The sequence below is a fragment of the Megalops cyprinoides genome, chromosome 1 (assembly GCF_013368585.1).
Source record: "Megalops cyprinoides isolate fMegCyp1 chromosome 1, fMegCyp1.pri, whole genome shotgun sequence".
NCBI classification, from domain to species: Eukaryota; Metazoa; Chordata; class Actinopteri; order Elopiformes; family Megalopidae; genus Megalops; species Megalops cyprinoides.
In genome coordinates, this window is record NC_050583.1 from 21021034 (window position 1) to 21043185 (window position 22152).

General features: G+C 43.7%; 1 protein-coding gene across 1 annotated transcript in view; it reads left to right on the forward strand.

Annotated features, from left to right (window-relative positions):
- Nucleotides 1-18122, forward strand: part of LOC118782300 (Na(+)/H(+) exchange regulatory cofactor NHE-RF1-like) — a 33586-nt gene extending 15464 nt beyond the window's left edge. Inside the window, exons 2-6 of the mRNA XM_036535610.1 lie at nt 7263-7433; nt 11181-11334; nt 13486-13529; nt 17482-17598; nt 17826-18122. Coding sequence (XP_036391503.1) covers nt 7263-7433; nt 11181-11334; nt 13486-13529; nt 17482-17598; nt 17826-18038 — 699 coding nt within the window. The 3' untranslated portion in view covers nt 18039-18122. The remainder of the gene's footprint in view (nt 1-7262; nt 7434-11180; nt 11335-13485; nt 13530-17481; nt 17599-17825) is intronic.
- The last annotated feature ends 4030 nt before the right edge of the window (nt 18123-22152 follow it).

The following is a 22152-nucleotide window of genomic DNA, read 5'->3' on the forward strand; positions in this document are numbered from 1 at the left end:
AGATACGATCTCTCGGGATTAAACTCCTATTTATCGAGAGGGTCCGACGTAGGGAGCCTGGCCACTCGATTGACTGCGGGTAATGAGGCCGTCTGTCTGAAATGCCGGACCTGAGCCTTACAACAACAACCACAGGCATCTGTGCTGGCTTGCTCCCCAATGTGCTTCCTGGTCTGGATGCAGAACGAGGGAGTGCAGTGCACAGAGGAAACCCCTATTAATCCTCTGCCCTCCCCTGGTCCAGAGACATTACGGTTAACATTAGCATAGCAGTAACATAGCAGACCACTATTGTCTAACATTAATTTATTAGTTGGTTAATACAAATTAATATTTAAAGGGGAAAAAAGCATTGAATTTGAATGTAAGTGGTGATGTTAACACTAGGGCAGCTCTTTAAACCCTGCGCTGGACAATCATTAACAAGTGACTTCGACAAAATGATGACAGTCATCGAAAATGATACCTTATCTCGAGGTGGAAACGGGAGGGTCAGAAATTACGTACTGTTCTGTCTGTTGAGGAATTTTTATTTCCCTGGGCATAGTGGGCAATAAAGCATTGCTCAACCTTTACGCCTGTCAGGTATAGCTGAAATTGAATATTTACTGCACAGTTGTCTGAAACTGGTGACATCCCCTTCCATTGACTGCCCCTGTCTCTGTGAGCCTGTCGTGTAACAAAACACATCGACAAATACAAACAAAGCAAAGCTTAAACATTTGTCTCTCAGTTTAGACTTGATGCAGAGACCCCAGTTTAGGGCAAAGTCAAATCGGGACATCTCTGGACAAACAGTTCCATCTGCTCACTGCAGACGAACAGCTAAACCTCTAGGCGGCCACCAGTTCCTCCCCTCAAATAATGTTTCCCCACAGAAATGGGGTAAAAGAAGTGCCATTGTACTCGAACCAAAACATTTCCTCTTTTCCTGAGCTGGTATGCTGGGTCAACTGGTTAAAATAAGGAACAGTTCGTTTCCTTTTTTAGCAGTAAATTTTACTGCTATTTATAATGGTATCAAAATGGAAGTAGACACATGGCTCGATGTAACTACTCCAAGAAAAGAAAGTTTTGGTTACATATACTTAGATTCAGTGATGTATAGCCATGCGTATTCCTCTCCTCTTCAGAGGAGCTGAGCTTGCAAACAGGACGTAGCGTAGGAGAGAAATGGGTCCCTAACCGGGAGAGGGGCCGGTTTTTGTGAGTGCAGCGGATTCCCAGGATTCCACTGCGCTCCACACAGGCCCTCCTCTGTTGTTCTGATGCTGTCCCCTGCGCAGGCTGGCGGGATTAAACACTTAGCACAGCCGGCCATATGTTCCTTGCTGGATTAAGCTCACTGCAAACACTGGGCTTTGAGTCAATTTGAATATTTGGCTACTCACTTAATTGAAAGGTGCTGCGCAGGGGGGCTGGGGGAGGGGGGGGGGGGGGTTGTGGATTAGTAATCTTGGTTCAGTCCACTTCCCATTCCATCAGTATTTCGCTGCTAGAGTGTTCAGTTATTCCATTGAGTAAGTGCAATCTCATTGCGCTGCACTCTACTCTGACATACTGATCATACTGATTATACCATCTATGTCATGTCAGATCTGTAATTTTTAAATTTCAGTTTATTCAAATTTGGTAATGAGGAATTTGTTACAGAGAAGGAGATAAATTGGATTTGGTGCAAATTGGAGCTGTGACATGTCAAGAAAAAGGAAATATCTTGACAGGCATTGCGAGGAGTATCCTGAACCCCAAAATTAGATTCAAAGGTAGTGAAAAATCTGCATAGGTATGATGGAGTTATTTTTGGGGCTTTAACACTTTTATGCTGTAACTGTTGAGTGCTTGATGTACCAAAATTGTACTGTTACTTGGTGTCTTGTGAAGTTCCTCTTTCTTTTGATGTGAGAAAAACAGTAAGCATCTCCCATGCCGACATGCAAGGTGACATTTTAATGGCGCAACACTCCTGTGCTGTAAAACTGTTACAGTAAAACATAGTTGCAGTCATGCAAGCTTTGCATATTAGATAGGAAGTAGAGAAGCCACCTTGTGCAGTGGCCTCAGCTTCACCAGAGCAAGTATGGGTAAGGGATACAGCTGTGAATACTAGAACTGTCACAGAATAACTGAGCAGGAGCAACATCCATATCGATGGTACAGTATAAACATTTTTTTTTTTAATTAGCACATCTCTCTGTGATGCATGAATTGTTTTTTTCTGTCATGTAATGACTTAAAAACACTTACTGTCTCAGTTACCCCTATCTGTGCATAGAATAGCACATGGTGGTCTGCAGGATTTGAATATGTCAAAGCAGAGGGACGCAGGGCCTGTTGTTTCTTTCTGAAAGAGTGAAGGATGCAGTCTGCGTGTTAAAAGCTCTCGGCAGCAGTGACAAATTCACAAGCTGGACTCTTGGTCACTCTGCCTTAGTCTAATGGTTGCTGACAAAGATGTGTTCATTTTTGGAAAAATAAACGAGATGACAGTGACATCTCAGCCTCTCGTTTGGGAAGGTAGGCATTGAGCACAGCTGAAATTTTCTCAGACAGGTCACATATTTATTGAACAAAGCAATTGTAATTGTCTTTATGGGTGGGTGACTTTCAGTTCATTTCCTGGGAAGCTGAAGTACTATTAAGTTGAGGGGTTCTGGGAATTGAATCATGAGCGGCGATAGAGACAATAATGGTCATTGTAGTTCATTAGCAGGTAAGTGGCAGGTTAAATGAAGCTTGACACTCTCAAAGCAGCCCCAAAGGCTGTGTCATACTACAACTGGCTGCTTTCCCTGTATGGCCTCTGATGTTACCCTCTGAGGTAAGGCTTCGTGACCAGCAGCCTTATCTGAGAAACCCAGTCAGCTTGTTGCATTTTTTCAACCTCCACTTTGGTTTTCTGCTAAATTCAGAGGCATGTATACACATGTGTGTCTGGGACCCTGTGCACTATATCCAGCTCAGTAAGCTTCAGTCGCTGGTGATGAGTCAGTATGTAACAACACTAACCCTTATTATGATCAGAGTGTAGCCGGGGCTCATTAGATTCAGTGGGACCTACATGCAGCCAGAAGAGGTCAATTCTCTTCTTGCGAACAGCATGTCCAATTAAACCTATTAGTGTGTTGTTGGCTCCACTGTACCCAATCCCATTAGCTTACCTTCCCCATAACTGAGGGTATGCCGGCTGTCTGATGTGGCTTGTTAGTCCACGGCCCATAAGATGCCGCACTCTGAAAACATCACGTCCAGGCTCAGCTCAGCAGAGGGGGTTCCAGGCTCCAGCGAGAGCCCACTGCAGACACATTCCCGCCAAACAAAGCAGTCAGTGCTGCGTCTTTCCTTTTTTCTGTGAATGGGCACAGCAGGGATGGCGCTCTAATCCATCCCTACAGCTGTGGGGCTGTTATCGGTGCACATCAGTGCCTGGTTGAAGAGCATGAAAGAAAATGAAGTGTAGAAATTAAATCCAATCCACTGGATTGATGAATAATCAAATGAAAACTCTGATCAACAATTCATTTTCTGAGAAAATCAATCCAGATTTTAAATCCAATTTAGTTGAACATTATCATCTTTATGTGTTGTGAAGGTGACAGATATGCACAATATTAATTATCGAGCACACTTTTTAAAATATTTTCTCATGCTATTAGTTTGTATATTGTGTACTGACCATGAAAAGATATAAAGCATTTTCTTTGTGCACATATGCTTTAGAAAAATTTAGATATGGTTTTAGATATTGATGTAATGCTTTTGTTTGATTAATTGCTTATTTGTGACTATGATGTGCTCAAGTGAGTTTGACTGTTGGGTATGCTATGATCACCTCATGAGCCAGAGAAGTGATTTAACCTGTGGAATGTCAAGCCTGGTGAAAATCCAGAATAAACAGAGAAAAGAACATATGTTCGTCTTAGCAAGCCTTTGTGCCCGCACTTTATTGACAGCTGGACTAAGACAGCTTATACTGTTGCACACTGTGTAGGGCATTCACAGCCAACAATTCCTAAACTGAAAAGCCATTACAGCTAAACACAGTCTGTCAGTACAGGGAGATACTCCGCCTGTATTTGAACCTTACAGACATTCAGACTCCTCCTCTTCCTCGGATCTTCCTCGGCGTATGTTAGTAATGCTGGTCTATGAGTGCTTTAAAATGATCTTCTATGAAAAAAATTGTCTATTGTAGTTTAGTGAAGGATTCTGCTGAAACTGCTTAATGTCCTTTATTAATGTTGTTGGTATAAATGTTTGGTTATAAATGCTGCTTACCTTTTAAAGATGCACATTTAAAAAAAAAAAAAATTCAAAATAAAACATTTCATGAACTGTTACATTAAATGAACAGACCATCTTACTGTTTGTTATGCTAGAAGAGGAAGTTGAGCCAAAAAGGGTGGTAACCATACTGAAGTGTTACCAGAGGCTGATTTCCTGTATTTCATGTCTTTATCATGTCTGTGTAGTGCTTGGAGTGTGGATAAAATCAGCTTTTAAAGTGTGAAAGTTAGTCCGCTGAGAAAATCTATTAATACATCCTATGCATCTGAATGCATGACTGCTACAGACAAGACAGTTTAGCCTAGCTGTTTCTTCCACATTAGTCATTGATTTTTCTATGTGACCTGAGTTTTCCCTACCCCCAAATTCCTTCAAAATGTATAGATGAACATAGCCACGCTTTCTTGTAGTGTGCAATACTAACAAAATAATGTCCTTGTATTTTGCATTGCGGTATTTCTTTCATAGTGGAAGGTGGTTTTGCAGTGCTAGGTGGGAGGGAGGCTGTGAACTTTCTGCAGGAGAACCGCCACATGCTTTGTGTGTGAGGGACAGCCCAGCCTGCTGTGCACTTGGGTGGAGCTCTGGCACAGCCCTGAACCCTGCACCTGTTACACCCACAGGCCTACAGTATGGAGAGTACCGTGAATGTGCAGAGCACTCTTTTATGGTTGCTGTGTTCTCACCAATTTGTTTATTTATTTGTTGACCCATAGGCACATACAGTTTGCTGGTGTGTTTCCATTCCTGTGTGAGGGATCTAGCTGTAGCTCCTGGAGCACCCGGAACAATAGGAGTCAGCTGCTGCTCTGTGATATTTCTGAACCTCCGCTGCTGCCAGGAATAGTGGGGCAAAATGCCCTTTGTAAACGCTCTCTCAGTTTGAGTGTCCAGTCAGTTTTACTCCATCCTCATGCCCACATTTGATGAAGCCTGTTGAAAAGAAAAGTCGTTTGGGTCTTTGTCTGTGAAATGGAGGCTGGTATCATTACCATCATAACACTTGATTTGTACTGATCAACTGATGTTCATCATTTCTGGAGCTTGGAACATGGGAATGGGGGCATTGTATTTCCTGGACTCATAAAAAATATACTCAGTAACAGTGTGAGTTTACACAGGCTTAAATGCACATATATGTGATAGTGATATATACTAGTACATCGCATGCCAGGCAGAATGGGAAAATACATTAAATTATATATGCAATTTGGTTAAAATGCAGGGCTCCTCTGAGTATGCATCAGTTGAGTTATAGGACATCTTTTTCCAGCATTAACTTTTATTACTTCACATTGTACCAGTTAATAGATGTTTTGCAGGCACTCAGCCAACTGAAATGAACCTCTTGTGAGATTTGTAAACAGGAGTGCTTGAACTTAATGCTGACATTGTGTTGTTCTTTCCGTCCTCCTCATAAATCTGCTCGGAACCCAATTAACAAGGCGGGAGTCCTCCCAGCCAGCAGCCTTGCGCTCTACCGGGAATACATCAGTATTACCTTCAGTGTTTCGATGCTGAGGATGACTGGTTCTAATCATTGTTCTGCAGAGAAGGAGCTGTTAGCCTGAGCTTTGTTTGCTGTGTGATCAGAGGAGAGTAGACGGTACAGCCACGATCCTGACAGTAAGTGCGCGGGAGTAGCTGCAGGAGGCGTATTTGTGTTTGGGATGGCACACAACCGTTGGAAGGCCAGCATTCCTGTCTCATCACCATGGATGCACCAGGGCCAAAGGAAACGTTCCACTTGGCTGACATTTGTGCAGTTTCAGACAGCTTTTGGCGAACGTTGTGTCATGGAAACCCACTTACCGCCAGTGTTGGGGTGACCTGCTGAGGATCTGATGCACTGCCATTTGCACACGAGCTGGTTTCGTACCTCAGTCTATCGAGTTGAATGTTCCCATCCCACAAAGAGAATGTCAAACAAAACTTAAGATTTTGGTTTCATTTGAATGGATGAAGACGTTACGAATGTTGAAATTGAAGGACGGTGAATTGTGGCAGGAGTTTCAGACTAGCAGGGAGCAGGTTGTAAAACCCACAGTGAACAGCAGAAAAGGCAGCAGTGACATTTCACAGCAATGTCAAAGCTGTGAGAGTTCTTATGTCATCATTTACTGTCTGTTGAAAGCAGAGGGGCTTAAGCAGGTTCAGTACTCCGGTAATGTGTGGGCACATTTGAAAAGGAGAAAATCAGCCTGGCCCACATCCTATGTTGAATCAGGCAATTTTTAAAAATCCATTCAGTCTTAAATGGTAGGAAGGAATTCTCAATCGGTTCACCACCAAAAAAAGCAACAAATGTTCCCAAAATATCCAGAAGGGGAGAAGTTTTATTCGCATGCTGACAGAGAGAAATGGATGATAAATTCCGTTTCCCTGTCATCCATGGATTGGGTGGCAGCCAGAGATGGAGGCTGCTAAGGCTCTGTTCATTGTCCTCACATGGGCAGAGGGAAAGGCGGTAAAACGTGAGGTAATGGTTCAGGGCTCAGACTTCTCCTCTCTCCCTGGGCCTTTTGTCTGCTTGTGTTTCTCATTAAGAGAGGAGGGCACAGCTGTCACCAGACTCCCACTCTGCAGGCCACTGAGTCAGCAGAACTAAGCAGGACAAGAGCTTGCGTGGCACCCTGAATGAGGGGCCCTTGCTGGGAGAAGAGAGAGACAGAGAGACACTGCGTTGTAGAAGGGGCCGTGGTTTACTCAGCATGATAATTCAAGGGGGCCTTTTTTGGCCTGGTTTTATGATAGTGTTATTGAGAGCCAGATTCTGTGCAAGGTGTGCATTAACTGGAATTACAGTCAAGTCATTGGTTCTCTGTACCTGTCTCTACCTGTTTAGGGACAGTCTACATCACTGCAGTTATTACTGTGGCTGTTACCAGATAAAGTCTGCTGGCACACTGAAGATGCTGTGAATGTCCCATTTTAGGCTTCATTTGTGGTTGACTAGTTTGTTCTTTCTTCTACAGGAGTCTAAGAGTGAGCTGCGCCCTCGCCTTTGTAATATGAAGAAAGGAGAGGGAGGCTATGGCTTCAACCTACACAGTGAGAAGTCCAAACCTGGCCAGTACATCCGTGCTGTGGACAAGGACTCGCCAGCTGAGAAGTCTGGCCTTCGACCCCAGGACAGAATTGTGGAGGTACTAGCTGCTTCTACCAAAAAATTGTCTACATTCTATCCAGTCCAACGTCTTACCAGAACAGCCCACGCTATTCTATTCATTTTAATTAAAAGACGCTGGTGAAATTCACACTTCCTGGTTAGAGACAGTTTAGTTTTATATCACAGTGGTATATCAGAAACCAGTTTCCTCAATAACAAAAAGCCTCATGTTTCATTCTTATTTACATAAGTGTGCAAACTGGAGGTACGTTCCTGTAGACTAATCCCTTATATCCATTTTTGAGCGGCTATGTGGTCTTCATCGTAATGACCAACCAGGGCTGGACTTCAAGTTCAGACAATTCCATGATGTGGAGCTTTGGGTTGCTGTTACTGTTGTTTCAGCCTAATAGAGACTGTTTTGTAACATTTCGATGTCTAATCCACTTTGGCTGTGAAGTGAACTGCAGTGTTGGGATTTAGGGGAGACTCGCAACGGTCCTGTCCTCTTGGGAACACGATGACATATGTTCTTTTTTTCTGTTTTTTTTTTTCCTTTTATGTAACCATTTTTTGGAATCGGCAATTGTGCATTGTGCTAATCTCAATGTGACAATTTTTAAACTGAGATGAATGCAATCCTCCAATCCACTTGCACATAACCAGTTGCTGGTTTTGAAATAATAAGTTGTACAGTGCACCACAGTGAAGTGGGTGCTCATTGGAGGATAGGCACTACTCCATTGGCATCATCCCCATGTCTTGCAGGTAGCTATTCAAATCGAATGAAGAGAGAAAAGCCTGGTCAGCCTATGATGGAACAAAGCAAATTTGCCATAGCAAGGACTTTTCAATCAGTTTGCTGGTACTGGAGCTGCGGTCTCTTAGACATTCTTACAGCAATTTTTCATGTTCATTAAACATTGGAGGGGGGCGTAGCATGTGCCACTAGCCCTTGGAGCCTGAGGGTGAGGCATTGGACTTAAAACTTGAATCCATGTGTTTAAAGGCCTCATGCTGATCATCACGTTGGTCGACCTTGACAAACCTGAGTAAGCATTTTCAAGAATTCAAGAATGAGTAAGTTGCATGGCATGCAAAATTTTTCTAAGCCTACTGAGTATCTTAATGAATGCAATGGTAGCAATAAAAATATTTGAGGTACTTAGTTTGGTCAAAGCTCCTAGTTTTCACCCTCTCTGAACCACCCATTCTAAGACCCATAGCAGGGTAATTGTTGCTTTTGAAGAAATCCTCTCAGCTGTCGCGTGTGCTGTCGTGGAAAGGCATCTGCAGAAAGAGGGAGAGGGAGAGAGGGAGAGAAAGAGAGGAGACACGGGGCCTCAGTTTCTGCAACACAATCGGATGAGAAATTCTAAGCTAAGAGGCTTTCTCCATCTCCTGATTCCTAAGAATAAAAGCCGCAGGCCCCCGCCCCGTCGTCGGCGCTGTTGTTTCTGCGTGAAGCGGCTGATGGATTGTTGCTGTGTTTGCCGTGCCTGCATTGTTCGGTTTCCTCTACACGCCCCGGCTGAGCCTGCAGCACGCCCTGCTCCTTCCACATTCCCAGGCACTCCCCCGGCCGCGTCAGGAAGCCGCTCTCTGAAGCTGCAGGGCTTTGCAGGATGGCAGGAGCAACAGAGGGCACGGCTGCATTTCTGCATATCCATGGTTGCAGCGTACCTCGCAGTGATGACACTGAACTGCCTTGCACATAACTCCACTCTAGGTGATTGAGTCACAGTCATAATCAGCGTGAGTTATGCTGATTGTTGTTGACCCAGATGGAATGTTGAGAGCAGTGTAGGGAGGTCTCGCTTAAGTAATTAATGTCTGTCGTTACAGGAGTGCATTTATGCATTTAACTCGTTTCTGTTGTACGTTTCCTCATATTTAAATCACAGCATGAAATAGCTCTGACCAGCAGAACTAGTGTAGTACAGGACTGAGTTTGTTTCAGGCAGTAATTGGGGAAATACGATTATTTTGTGGAAGAGTACTGTTATAGTTGCATCACGTATGTGAAATTTGTTTTGCGGGAATACCATAACAACTTGATGGTTAAAGAGTAATATACAAAGACTTAAATATTCCTCAACAGTAATTTAATTAATGATAGCTATTATTGATAATACAGAAATACATGTCCAGAGTGCATATACAATGAAAGTCTGACTTACTACAGAGGATAAAAATTCAGGTTTTACTGCTTTATGTCAGTTACAACATAAAAAATATGGCCTTGTAACTTTCTTTACTCTGAACACACACAGATATCATGGAATCTGTTACATTTCACATTGTAGCCACACCGTATGCTCAGAGTAGCTTTTGACATTCCAGTTATTAGTCAGCAGCAGGTGCAGCACTAGCCAAGACTCTGAAACTCTGAGACTACCCTGAAACTCCGCTAAGAGCTCACATTCCCTCATTTAGCTGTGGCAGCGTTGCTGCTGTGGGTCACAGCTTGTGGAAGTTTCACTCCAAGAGGGGATGTTTTTCTGACTCTGAGTTAAAAGTGGGAACTTTTGCATACACTATACAAATAATGCTCCCGTACAAACTACCTTGACAATATGCATATGGGGTTCAGTCCATTTGCAAAAAAGGGCCGGGTGAGTGTCACCTGTCACACGTCTGTATTGCACGCACACACACACACACACGCAGTGGGAAAGAGAGGCTCTTTTGATGCAGCTCTTTGATACGCAGAAAGTTTGAGCTCCCTGTGGATGCCAGGGCCTCCTTCTCAGTCTTTCCTCCCCTTTGGCTCTGGTTGCTGCAGAGCGCCGAGGCAGGGTTCTAAAGTTTCCCGGGGGACTTTGTGAAGCGAGTGGACAGCTGGCGCAGTCCACAAACGCAACATGGTCAAAATGATACAGAGAACTCCTTATCTAAAAGTTTAATGGAGCCCCGCTTCCCCTCTCAGTTGTCTCCACGTTTCCCACAGAAAGCTAGAGTGCGCGGGGCTTTGTGTGCGTGTGTACCTGCATGTGTGTGTACATGTGTGCATATACTGAATAGAGTAGACACAGGATTTCCTCACCGTAGTAGAAGGAACAGGGATTGATGTTCTTGAGAACTGGATTCCTAACATGTATGAACAGCGTGTTCTTTGTGGGAACAGAGCAACAGTCTGCTAACAAAGTTCAAGAGATTAACTTAACTGTTTGTATGTGTTCATGCTAATGCCACCTTAAAGAGGTGTTAATGCAGTGTAATCTTACTGCAGGATGTAAAACCAAGTCAAATGTGTAATAACAGTTAAGGCAATAAGCATTATGTAAATCTTTGGTTGTGCTTTACATTGCCCGCATCATTGTAATGTGTACATAACCCATTCATAAACAGTAAAGAAGGATGACATAAATGCCACGAAGTAAGCATTTTCATATGATTTAGCCTGTAAGTATACATATTATACATTGTATACACTGTGAAGATATACCATATATAATGTAAAGTATATTTTAAAGAGTATAATATAACTTTTCATAACTTAGCATGACTTTGTATAATATAACTTGCTGTAAAGCACTGGCATTCTAAGATTAGGGCCCCCAACGCTTGTTTTCACTAATGACAGTATAACTCAGTTCACATGGTAGTCAGTTCCCGCTGTGGCCAGGTTACTTTTCAGCATCTTGAGTAAGAGCAGTGAGAGTGGAAACGCCTGTGCTGAAGGTTTGTCTGCCGCGGTGGAAACAAAGCCACGCGGTCAGCTCAGTGGCTGCAGTGAGACACGGTCTGCTGACCCCCTGCCTCCGGCGTCGTGTCTGCGCAGGTGAACGGAGACTCGGTGGAAGGGAAGCAGCATTCGGAAGTCGTGGCTGCCATCAAGGCCGGAGGCGATGAGACCAGCCTGCTCGTCGTCGACCCCGAAGCAGAGGCCTTCTTCAAGAAGTGCAAGGTCACCCCCACAGAGGAGCACCTCACAGGTGAGACCGGCAGAGAGAGAGAGAGGGCCCTGACTCTCCACTGAGGGTATATTTATATTCGGTAATGAACAGCTTTTTATAATTATTGTATTATATATGATTCATAGTTGGTACTGCTCTCACAGGGAGCAGGGATTATATGAACCTCTATGTGAAAATGTGAATTACGTTTTTTTATTGTGTCAAAAAGCCTTTCTAAAAAATAAACAAAAACATTGAAGCCACAGGCCCTTTTGCCTGGTCCTTTGGGAGAGTCAGAGGGAGAGTCTGGCATGGCTCCCGGTGTAGTTTGCAGAGGCACAGAGAGAGAGAGACGGCGCTCATGTCTTTCCTGTCGTATAGCTGTCTTTCCCCCTCTCATTCTCACGCTCTCTGGCGGAGACGCGGGCCCCAATGGAAGCGGCCTCGTCTCAGTGACTCACTGAGGCAAAGTTAAACATTAAGCCCCGGGAGGGTGGCGGTGCCGCCGCCTGGCCACTCATCGGAATATTGTTCAAAGTCTCTTCTCAAGAATAAGCCGTGCCAACCGTGACCATGGCAACAGCAGGGGTGGGGAGAGAGCGGTGCCCCCCGCATCCGGGAGGGCCAGATTAGTCAGATGAGTGTGGTAAGCGAGCTGCTTAGGCTTTCTTTATTTTCTTTTGTTTTCTGTCACAGGACTCTTCAACAACAGTTTCACGGATATTGTAAAGAAATCAAATGTCAGTGAAGCTGAGTCACATTTACCGTTCAGATATAAGCAGCAAAGAAAAGATTATCAGTATCACTGTTTTTTTTTATTGTACTTACTCTAGAAAGTCCTTTCTAAAGTCCTCTCTAAGAGAGGTGCGAATGAACTCGCTTTCAAGAATGGATTGACCTTTGTGTATAATCAGTGAGACAGCAGGAATACTGGGCTGGCCCAGGGGGACGTGCTTAACTAGGCCGCATTTCCCATGGTTCCCTGGGGTACAGTTTGTGGAAGCTCATTGTGTTTTAGATTAACCTCAGCTTGTGTTTAGCTGCCAATCAGGACTTATGTTGAGCAAGAGGTAGGGACAGAGCTACTGCAAGGCTGTCACTGGCATGCAGTTCATTTGTTATTTCTGGCGTTTTCACTCAAATGTTAATATTTAACTTGAGGGGGAAACATTTGCACTGTAGCCTTGCTGAGCTTCTCCCAGTACAGTCCCAGTGACAGTACACATGGTGTGTACATGGGCATCTTTTATCCTACCCCGTTTGAACTTTGTGCATGAAGTTCATCTACTGGCACATCCCGTTCAGTCTGTTTGTCCTCGTCCATAGTAAGAGACACATTACAGATAGCTGTTCCATATGGTGTGAGAAGACGCAAACCTGCACCTCTTTATCTAATCTGCTCAAGCTTGTTTTTATTTTGAGCCTGCAAATCTTCGTATAGTTCAGTGCCCTTGCGCCTCCATCAGGGGCAAAAAAGTGATTTGATGAATGATGAAATGAAGCCTTTGGAGTTTGGATAAAGTGACGGATTCTGTAAGAAAGGACTTGCTCCTTCATATCAGAGTCACTTGAGGGGTTAACGTTTCAGGCATTCCTGCCCACTCTTCATCAGTTGTTGAGTTACACTTCTGGATGGAGGCAAAATCTGGTTTGCGTTCTAATCATGTGCTGTGTGCCTCCTGCCCGCACCAACATGCCTCGTGCTCACAGCGGCCCTGGCTCTCACGCTGCTGCTGACAGGGCTGTGACCCAGCTACCAAGATCCTGGTAAAAACTGAATCTCTCTGCTGACTAGCAAGAGATCTGCTGGCTGTGGTGTGAGACCTGATCGATTTCATGCTCTTTTTTAATGACACTCTATTTCTGACTCCACTGGCCTCTCTCAGGTGCTCGTTGTAGTGAAACTGAAATGGTAGGAACTGAAAAGTCTTGTTTCCTGAATGTTTATTTTACTAGTGTTGATAATCTGTTTAAACCCCATTTACCTCCACAGATGACCTTAAAGAAGGCATGCTAGAATCCAAATTAACAGTGTTTTTTTTTTCAAATGTTGGAGGCTTTGGGTTGATTGCTTTTCTAATGTAATGAGTGTTTCTGGTATGTCATACAGGAGGTTGACTTGAAGATGCGGTTTTGATGTTGTTGAGTCCCGCATGAAGGCTAACGTGTTTTTTTTCTGTTTAATTTCAGGACCTCTGCCTGAGCCTGTTGTCAATGGAGAGGTGGAGGAGACGGTAAGGCACTTACTTTGTTGGATTTCAATCTGGCAGCCTCCACCCGGGCTCTGTTGAATGAAAGGGAAAGCACTGTACAAATTTAGAAAAGGAAAAAATTTGTTGGAGGAGACAGCAGATCGCACTGCTGAATCCGGTGTTGGAAGGGGACAGTGGGAGCTATTTTTCCACAATGTGAAGGATCATCAATCTTCCATTGTTGCTGCGCTGTTTGTGGACTTTTGGCTCCGATGGGGTCTTTGTTCTGCGGAGAAACAAAGGAACCGAAGACATCCTGAGTGGCAGAGGGAGAGAGCAGGGCTGCAGCGCTCATGCTGGGCGGCAGTGGGTGGGGTTCCCAAACAACAAGACCCTTTTCCTAAAATACAGGAGTTCACTGACTGGTCAGGTCTCGGGCTTCCTGTAGAGGATGTGACACGGAGGCTTGCAGCCGTATGAAAGTCACGTGGGATTGAATCTGAGTGAAGATATTGTGGGTACCTGCAGCGTACCTGCAGTGTACCTGCAGTGTACCTGCAGTATTCTGCCAGGCCTCGAAAGCGTTGGCAAACATCCTCAAGAGCACAGAGTTTTAGGTGACATTGCTCAGCTCAGGCAGTTGGATTTCGATTTTGATACCCATAACTCTTCACTTGTTGCTTTACAGGAACGGTTGATGTTAGAGGCAGCTTAGGCTCGGGTGGGTGGGAAATCTGAAGCTCTGTTTTGTTTCTGACATCAGCTCAGTTAACTCCAAGAAGTGAATCACACTTACGCTTGATTACAAGCTAGTGTCAGGGGAAGAAAATATCTCTCGTTTCAGCCTATCTCTGTAACTGAGGTGCTATCAGCACTGCAGGCATTCCTGTGCAGTGATGGGTCTGTGTCCTTGTAGGGGCGTGGGGTAACCCCCCTTGGAGAAACCTCCATTCCCATATCCCCACTTGGGTTTGGCCTTCCTCAGACATCCAAAGATGGATTGTGTTGGCCCTTATCAACTGTTAATGGAGATGTAATCACACAGGCGTTATGGTAGTCCCAAAGAGAGACCCATGGAATTGGCTGTCTGCCATTTCTCTTGCTTGCCTTTTTAAAGGGGCCAGTTCAGTTGAAATGAGATTATTTTGTGCAATTAATTTGCCTTATTATCCCCTCCCCCCCCAGAAGGCCTGATCATAATCTATTTGTGTAAAAATTCTAAATTTAAAAAGTTATACTTCTTAAATAAGTCATTTATTTATTTATTCATGATTTAACTTGTCCCAAACTGAGGAGGTGAATCATGAAGCTGTTTAAAACTGGAGCATTGTTAACATTTCCATGAGAAGACCTGAAGTATTTTGACCTACAGCCAAAATACAGAAGTGTGACAAACATGTAAATCGGCACAGCTCTCACTGAACTTTCCACATCCCTGAAGAAAAGAGATTTTGAAAACGTGTACAAACTGATGTTTCATGAAACATTGGGATATGCTTTACCAAACATCTATGTCAAAATCTAGGTTTTGATCCTTCTTATTGATGGGGTTGATCTTATTCTGTACTCAGGATCAGAGGAGTTCCTTCCCGATGTTTTTTTAGCCTGATTCAACTGGGATAAGATTTCTAATGAGAAACCATTAAGCATTGTGCTTCCAGTACATGAGTGCATAATCATATCATCTTACTGAGATGGAAACACTCTCTGCAAGTTTGATTTAATATAAGCACACAAATAGGCAGTAATGTATTCCTTGTAACTGTTATTTGGTTCCCCTGGAAGACCGTTTATCACCTGAATTTGCATTCTTGAGGAAGTGAAACCTATTCGTTGCAGTTTGGTTCCTGTAATCATTCTGTTCGTTTTGGGTAAGCAAAGATGGTAATCAGGATTTCATAATCTTGGCTATTTACCAGTGTGTAGCAATCGTTACCATCATGTATGCCTGTTTTGCTTTTAAATCTTTTTATGTAAGGTCACAGAGCCAGACTCCTTTTGCAATGTGAAGATGATGTTCAATGTGTTAAAATGTCCTCACATTTTGATCAAGCGACTACAGAAATGATTTGCACACAGCAATCATATTGTCTTCACTTGGAGAGAAGCTTTGTTGTGGCTTTCCTGTCCAATGGTCAGGAGTTTGAATGGTCTGTTGTTGAACACTGTGGCCGCTTATGAAGACTGACACATCAGATGGGTCATGTGCTGAGCACATGGGCAGGGGAAGCCGGTAGGGGAGGGATGTGTGAAACATCACAGGAGTACATTCCTCCTATTTCCACTCACATTCACTCTCTCCTCTTCTTTCTGCAAGCCTGTGTGGCACCGAGGCCTGGCTCCCTCTAAAGCCACACTAATCTGGGAGACTTATCTCAGGGGAAACTCGGGCTGTTTGAGGGGGTGGGGGGGAGTCGAGGGACACCTGGCAGGAGGACTGCTCCAGGGTGCGTAGATCCTCCAACCAGGGGATCTTCTCTGAGTGGATTGTGGGGGGTAGTTGGTTGGGGGGGGGGTGTCTGGTAGTAGTTCATGAGGAGAAAAAAACAGCATCTCTCTCCTGATGCTGCAAGGCAAGCTTCCAAGAAAATGACAAAGTAGGTGAACTGAAGAAAAGTCACCACAGACGTGTCCTGGAAGTTCACGAAAACACTAATGTGCTCCCAGAAGCACTTACTGCTGTAATCCCTTTGCTGAGGTATTTAGTTATAATCCCCACTGCATGGCCACACGCAGTGTGGGAACAAGTGCAAGAACAGGACTCCTGGAAAGCACCACTGGGGTGCTGAACCTGTGGCCTGGTGGTGGCTTTAGGCCCTGACACAAGGTCCCAGCCATCCCCACCACACTCACCACACTACTAATATAGTATGAGGGCTGATGTTTTAGGTGTCACACAGAAGTCAGGAATCACTAGTCTACCCTTCTGTGTGGTAAAAATCAGTCTGTGCAAAGTGCCAGTTGTGTACCTTTGTTCCTTGATTTTTCTGCTCCATTACAGAGGTCATGTGAATATTGCATTTTCTCTCGCTGTAATATGTTTAGGTGTTCCTCCACGAATTACAGCTTGGCCAAGCAGGTCTTCCTCGCCCTCGGAAAGGAAAGGTTTTGGAAATTGTTTGAATCAGTATCAGGCGGAATAGAAAAGGAGCCATTTTGTGACCCCCAATTTACAGGCCTTAAGTTCATTAGGAGAGGATTAGTTAAGGGACTGGCTTGAAGGGATCAGAAGCAAAACACTGTGCCTTTCTGCCTGGGAGCCTTTTAATTTACCATGATTCAGAAAACGAGACTTCACTTTACGTCACGTCACTGTGGGAGTCGTTTCATTTCCAGAACTCTGAACTCCCCACATCTGCCCTCCAAATGCTTTTATCATTATTTTTGCCATTTTAAACAATCCTGACTGCGTACCATTTGGAGATTATGGAGTTCAAAGCAAAAATGTTGGTGAAAACTGTAGTACTGGAATTGTGGTATTCTGAAAAAGAATCAGAAGAGACATTGTGTCCTTTACTCAGGTCAGACAGGGGAGGACTGTGGGGTTGTGTGCTCTTGCTGAGGGACTGAAGGATTGAAGCTACTTTAAATCCTCTGGCTATGGGGGATTATGTCTAATGAGTCACCCAGCCTTCAGCGCCTTGTACTATAGTAACATTTCTCCAGTGCTCTGTGTCTTACTGATAGCTCCCCTTTCAAACTAAGTAGTAAAGTAATTGGTGCGGTCTTGTCAATGCATGATCAAGCCTGCCCCCTGGTGGAAAAAAAGCTAAAGCTGCTCTGTGCTTAGTCGCATTAATGATCTCGTAGGCAACCCCTATGAAGTTCTCACCGATGATTTCCTGCATCACTGATTCAGTCCTATGGTAATTTTATGATGTAATCCAATTCTTTAAAATATAGGAAGTGTGCAACCATTTAGCTTTTCTATTTTTACCATCCGCTCAACACCAAGTGAATTCTGTCTGAGGAAAGCTTGTCTTCCTTCCCTCAGGTTAATGGGAAAGTGGCACAAGAGCTGGAGAAAAAGGTGTCTGTGAGCCCATCTACATCCAGTGCCTCCTCCAATGCCTCTCTCACAGCCCCGACCACCAGTACCCCACCACCTGAGGTAAGCCCTTCGTACATGTGTTTACTTGTATGTATGTGTGTTCATCTTGCATTACATTACATGTATGTTAGCAGTGGCTCTGGAAAAGAGAGTCTGCTAAAATGCATGTGATATAATGTAATGTAATGTAAATGCATGTAATGTAATATAATCTTGCATCTAAACACCCTGTCTCCTCTTGCTCTGTCTCTTGTCCGTCCGTCTTGTCGTCCCTCTCGGTCGAGCAGAAGGTAGAGCAGAAGGTGGAGCAGGAGGTGGAGCAGGAGGTGGAGGAGAAGGTGCCTGAGAAGGTGGTGGAGAAGGAGCCGGCTGGGGGCGCCGGTCTCTCTCTGACCTTATCCCTCCAGCAGGCCAAGGAGCGCGCGCACCAGAAGCGCTCCAACAAGAGAGCCCCACAGATGGACTGGAGCAAGAGAAATGAACTCTTCAGCAACCTATAAACCAGCCCCTGCACCCTTTCAGATGCACACACACACACACGCACACACACGCACACACACGCACACACACACACACACACGCACACACGCACACACGCACACACGCACACACACACACGCACACACACACACACGCACACACACGCACACACACGCACACACGCACACACGCACACACGCACACGCACGCACACACACACGCACACACACACACGCACACACACACACACGCACACACACACACGCACACGCGCACACACACACGCACACACACACACGCACACACGCACACGCGCACACACGCACACACACGCACACACACACACGCGCACACACACACACACACACGCACACACACACAGAGCGTACATGTATGTCAGAAAAACCACTGCAGGTTTTCACTTTTTTTTTTTGTAAAACCAGTGAAATCAAAAGCTATTAATAATGAAAGAAAACAGTATATATTTCTATAATATTGTTTAGACTAAAGAATTAGTAAAAAAAAAAATGAAGTTGATAAAAAGAAGAGGATAAAGAAATCACCAGAAAAGAATCTTTGTATTTGTATGCATGTTTTATGTGGAGAAAAAAAAAATCAGTAGCTGAATGTATTTCAGTGCAAGGGGAGATTTTTAAAAACAATGGAAGTGAATGGAATGTGTGTGGATGGCCCTGGAGGTTGGTTGGGAGAGAGGCGATATAGTGCCCTCTGCTTGCTGGCGGAGTTGATCTTCGTGTTCCATGATCCACACCAAGTTTTGAAGGGCTTGCTCTGTTCTTCATGTAAATCAGATTTCAAACCTTAGTGGCTAGCAGGGAAGCATCTTTTATTTTGATTACACATTTTGTCTTCATTGTTACAATTCTCCTGTAAGGAACCATTTTCCTTTGTTTAAAAGTCCCCTAATTATTCCTCCATTTAAGATTTGTTTTGTAAAACTGAGCCACAACCTTCCTTATACCTTTTAGTATTGATGTGTCGTCGTTATTTTCAGTGTGAATATGGTGGAGTTGGACCATGCAGATGGAAAATTCACAGCAGCCCTGCAGGTCTGAAAGGACAGGGCTCTTTAAAAGGCACCTCTCTCATTTCCTGCCATCACTCCCCTGTTATTGTGCTTTCCTCCCTTAGACTGCTTCTGAAAGTTCCTCTTAATGAAGTGTCATAAAAGCAGGGCGTTCTTTGCGGGTATTTGTACAGTAATCTGCCTCTTGGGGGTGGTAGTGAGGCGTTTCGTGATGCTTCACTGCTTGGTTCGGGCAACCAGTGTGAAGTGCTGGGGGCAGTAGAGTCAAGGAGGAGAGGCAGAGATTGTTGAGTGTGGAGAGGGAGACATGAGATCTTTTGGCTCACATTTTGTTCTTAGATGTCTCTCTGTGGCACAGTGTAATATACGGTTAAAGAAGGGAATGCCGTGATTAGTTGCGCATACCTTTTTGATTTTTAATTTTTTTTTATTTAAGGAAGCTTTACGCTTTGTGTTCTGTCACGGAATATCCCAGCCACTTCAGAACTCTTACTTTTCTGCATGTCAGAATCTTGGTTGTTTTGGCCTTAGAAATGAAGGGGGTTTTCTCTTATACACTTGACAATCAGCCCAGTAGAATACATTGGTTTAAGGGACCAAGTTGGGTTCATCACATTGAGCCCAAAGTAATCCATTTTGGCCAACTTTAGCCGTACTAGAACAAACGATGGCGCCATCGCCAAGCTTAAAGTAGTTGTGAGTATGAAGTTGTTAGTGGTGTTGGACCTTTGATGTGGTCGTTGCTCTTGTAAATTGTATTTTTTTGTTGATTTTTTGTCCTGTTTTGTTTCTTCCTGCCACTAGCTGCCCATTGAAAATTTTCTTTTAAGGAGATTATTTTTCTTTGTTTCTCTTCTTAGATTTTTGTATACATTAATGTAAGTAAGTGAAACAAAATTTTATTTTGATGTCTGTTAAAAAGCCTCAATGCATTGTTTAATTACTTTTAAATTTTATTTTGCTGCTTTGTATTGAAATTGGTTACCTGCCCTGACATTGCAATTATGAGCATGCTTCCCTCGTGACTTAACAGTAGTGTTATAATGAGGTCTGGAGGCTTGTATATTGATGACTACTGTAATAAAAATTTAGATCAATGGTACATCATCTTTACCCTGTGAATCAAACCATTTGAACCACACACCTGCAACAGTCCATGCTATCCAATTCTCAGCAATTTGCAGTGTTCCTGCAAATTGCTGAGAATTGGATAGCCCTAGAACACCCAGTGTAGGTCCTCAATAGGTAGGTCTGCTTATATTGGACAGGTAACACCACAGTACAAATGCTCCCATAGATAGGAAATTGAAAATGAACCCCCCCCAAATCCTGCATAACACTGCTTATCCAGCCCTCCAACACATTTCTCAAGACAACAACAAAGGCATGTGCACTTTGAGTGGCTGCATCAAAATTAGTTTTATTTAACTTACTGAAAATCAAGTTTACATTAAAAAGATTACATGAGGATTTGAACAAAAAAAAAAACACATTGAGCAAAGAAATGTTTGCCTGCAAGCGGAAGGGAGAAAGCAATGTAGATGAAAGAGATGGACAAAAGTGTGGAATAGTTAGCATGAAACAGAAAAATGCCATGCAACAATAAAATTGTGAAGGCTGACTAGACATCCTGTTAGACCTCAATAATCAAAGTGCTAGGAGTGACTAGCTGAAAAGATACAAATGTATAAATATGAAGCACTTAGTTTCCCAGAGTGAACAGCACAAGTTGGACAATTTGGCCAGCATTTGTTCCCTAACGGGAAATTGAACAGGAAATGGTTCAGCACACTCCCAGAAAGTAGCCTAGGCAAGAGTTCAATAGGAAAAAAAATGTTATGCACACAAATCCTCTTTAATGGTTAACAATAAACAGATTAGACAGGTGATAACGAAATATTCATGACAGACATTAAAAAAAAATTAACAGTCAGTACAGTGTTCTAAAACGATTCTGATTTGTTGACTCGTAAGGTTTAACCACTCATCTTAAGGTGCTCTGTCAAGAGTATACACAGATATTTGTGTCATCTAATTAAACTGGCCTTCAGGAGATCCAGTATTTCAGCATCACAGCTGAAACTAGATCCTGTGTCAGCATGTGTATACACACACGCACAGACACACACCCACACACACAGCATGCACACGGGCACACACACATGTAAGCACACACAGGTTCACTGCAGGAATGAAGTGGCTCACAACTGGATAGAGAAAGGTTTACAGTACAAGAGGCATGGAAAGAAATCATACAGTAACAGCATTACTCATGATAAAAGCTCATCAAAAATATTTATAAGCTATATGGTTTCTACAAAACTATAATAAAGGGATCAGATCTGTTATAAAATGAAAACATGCACCATTATCAGGTGAGCCTTTTCCAAAGCTAGACAAATGTAGTTTTGATAGACGAGTTAAACTCTGTGGTCATCAATGCAAAAAAAAAAAAAAAAAATTATATAAAAACCTCATATAAAATGAATTCAGTCTTCACACATCAAACAAGCCAGTACAAGCACAGGACACACAGACTGGTCAATGACAGTGGTCTTCATCCCAGTAACTGCAGCCTCTCTCGCTCATGTGTGAGTAACAGAGAGCACCAATACATTACCAGAGTAATGCACCATGGTAAAGATTCTCAGAAGAAAAGTGCAGCCACTGGCCAACATTAGAGGGGGGTAAGGGAAGTGTCTGACACGTGGCTGCTGTCCGTCACTGCTGTCCCCGGGTCTGGAACAGAGCATGCTCCGCCCCTTCCTCCCCCTGCTGTGGAACCCTGGTCCTACTAAAGGCAGAAACGCAGGGTCACAGCTGGGCTCTTCAGAGCCAGGTTAAGTCTCTCAGTGGAAGAGGCCTCATTGGATTCCATGAAGTCTGGGACGTATCAGCTTTGGCAGTGACAATTTCTTCAGTCTCACCAAACTCAGACATGCAGTAGTGCTTTGGAAACAGCCAGGTTTTGTGGCTGAATTTAATTTGCTTCAATTAACGTGATAGGATAAACATTTACCTTACCTTATTGGCTAAATGACTAAACGTCAAAGAAAACAATATTCACAGAAGAAAGGAAATACACA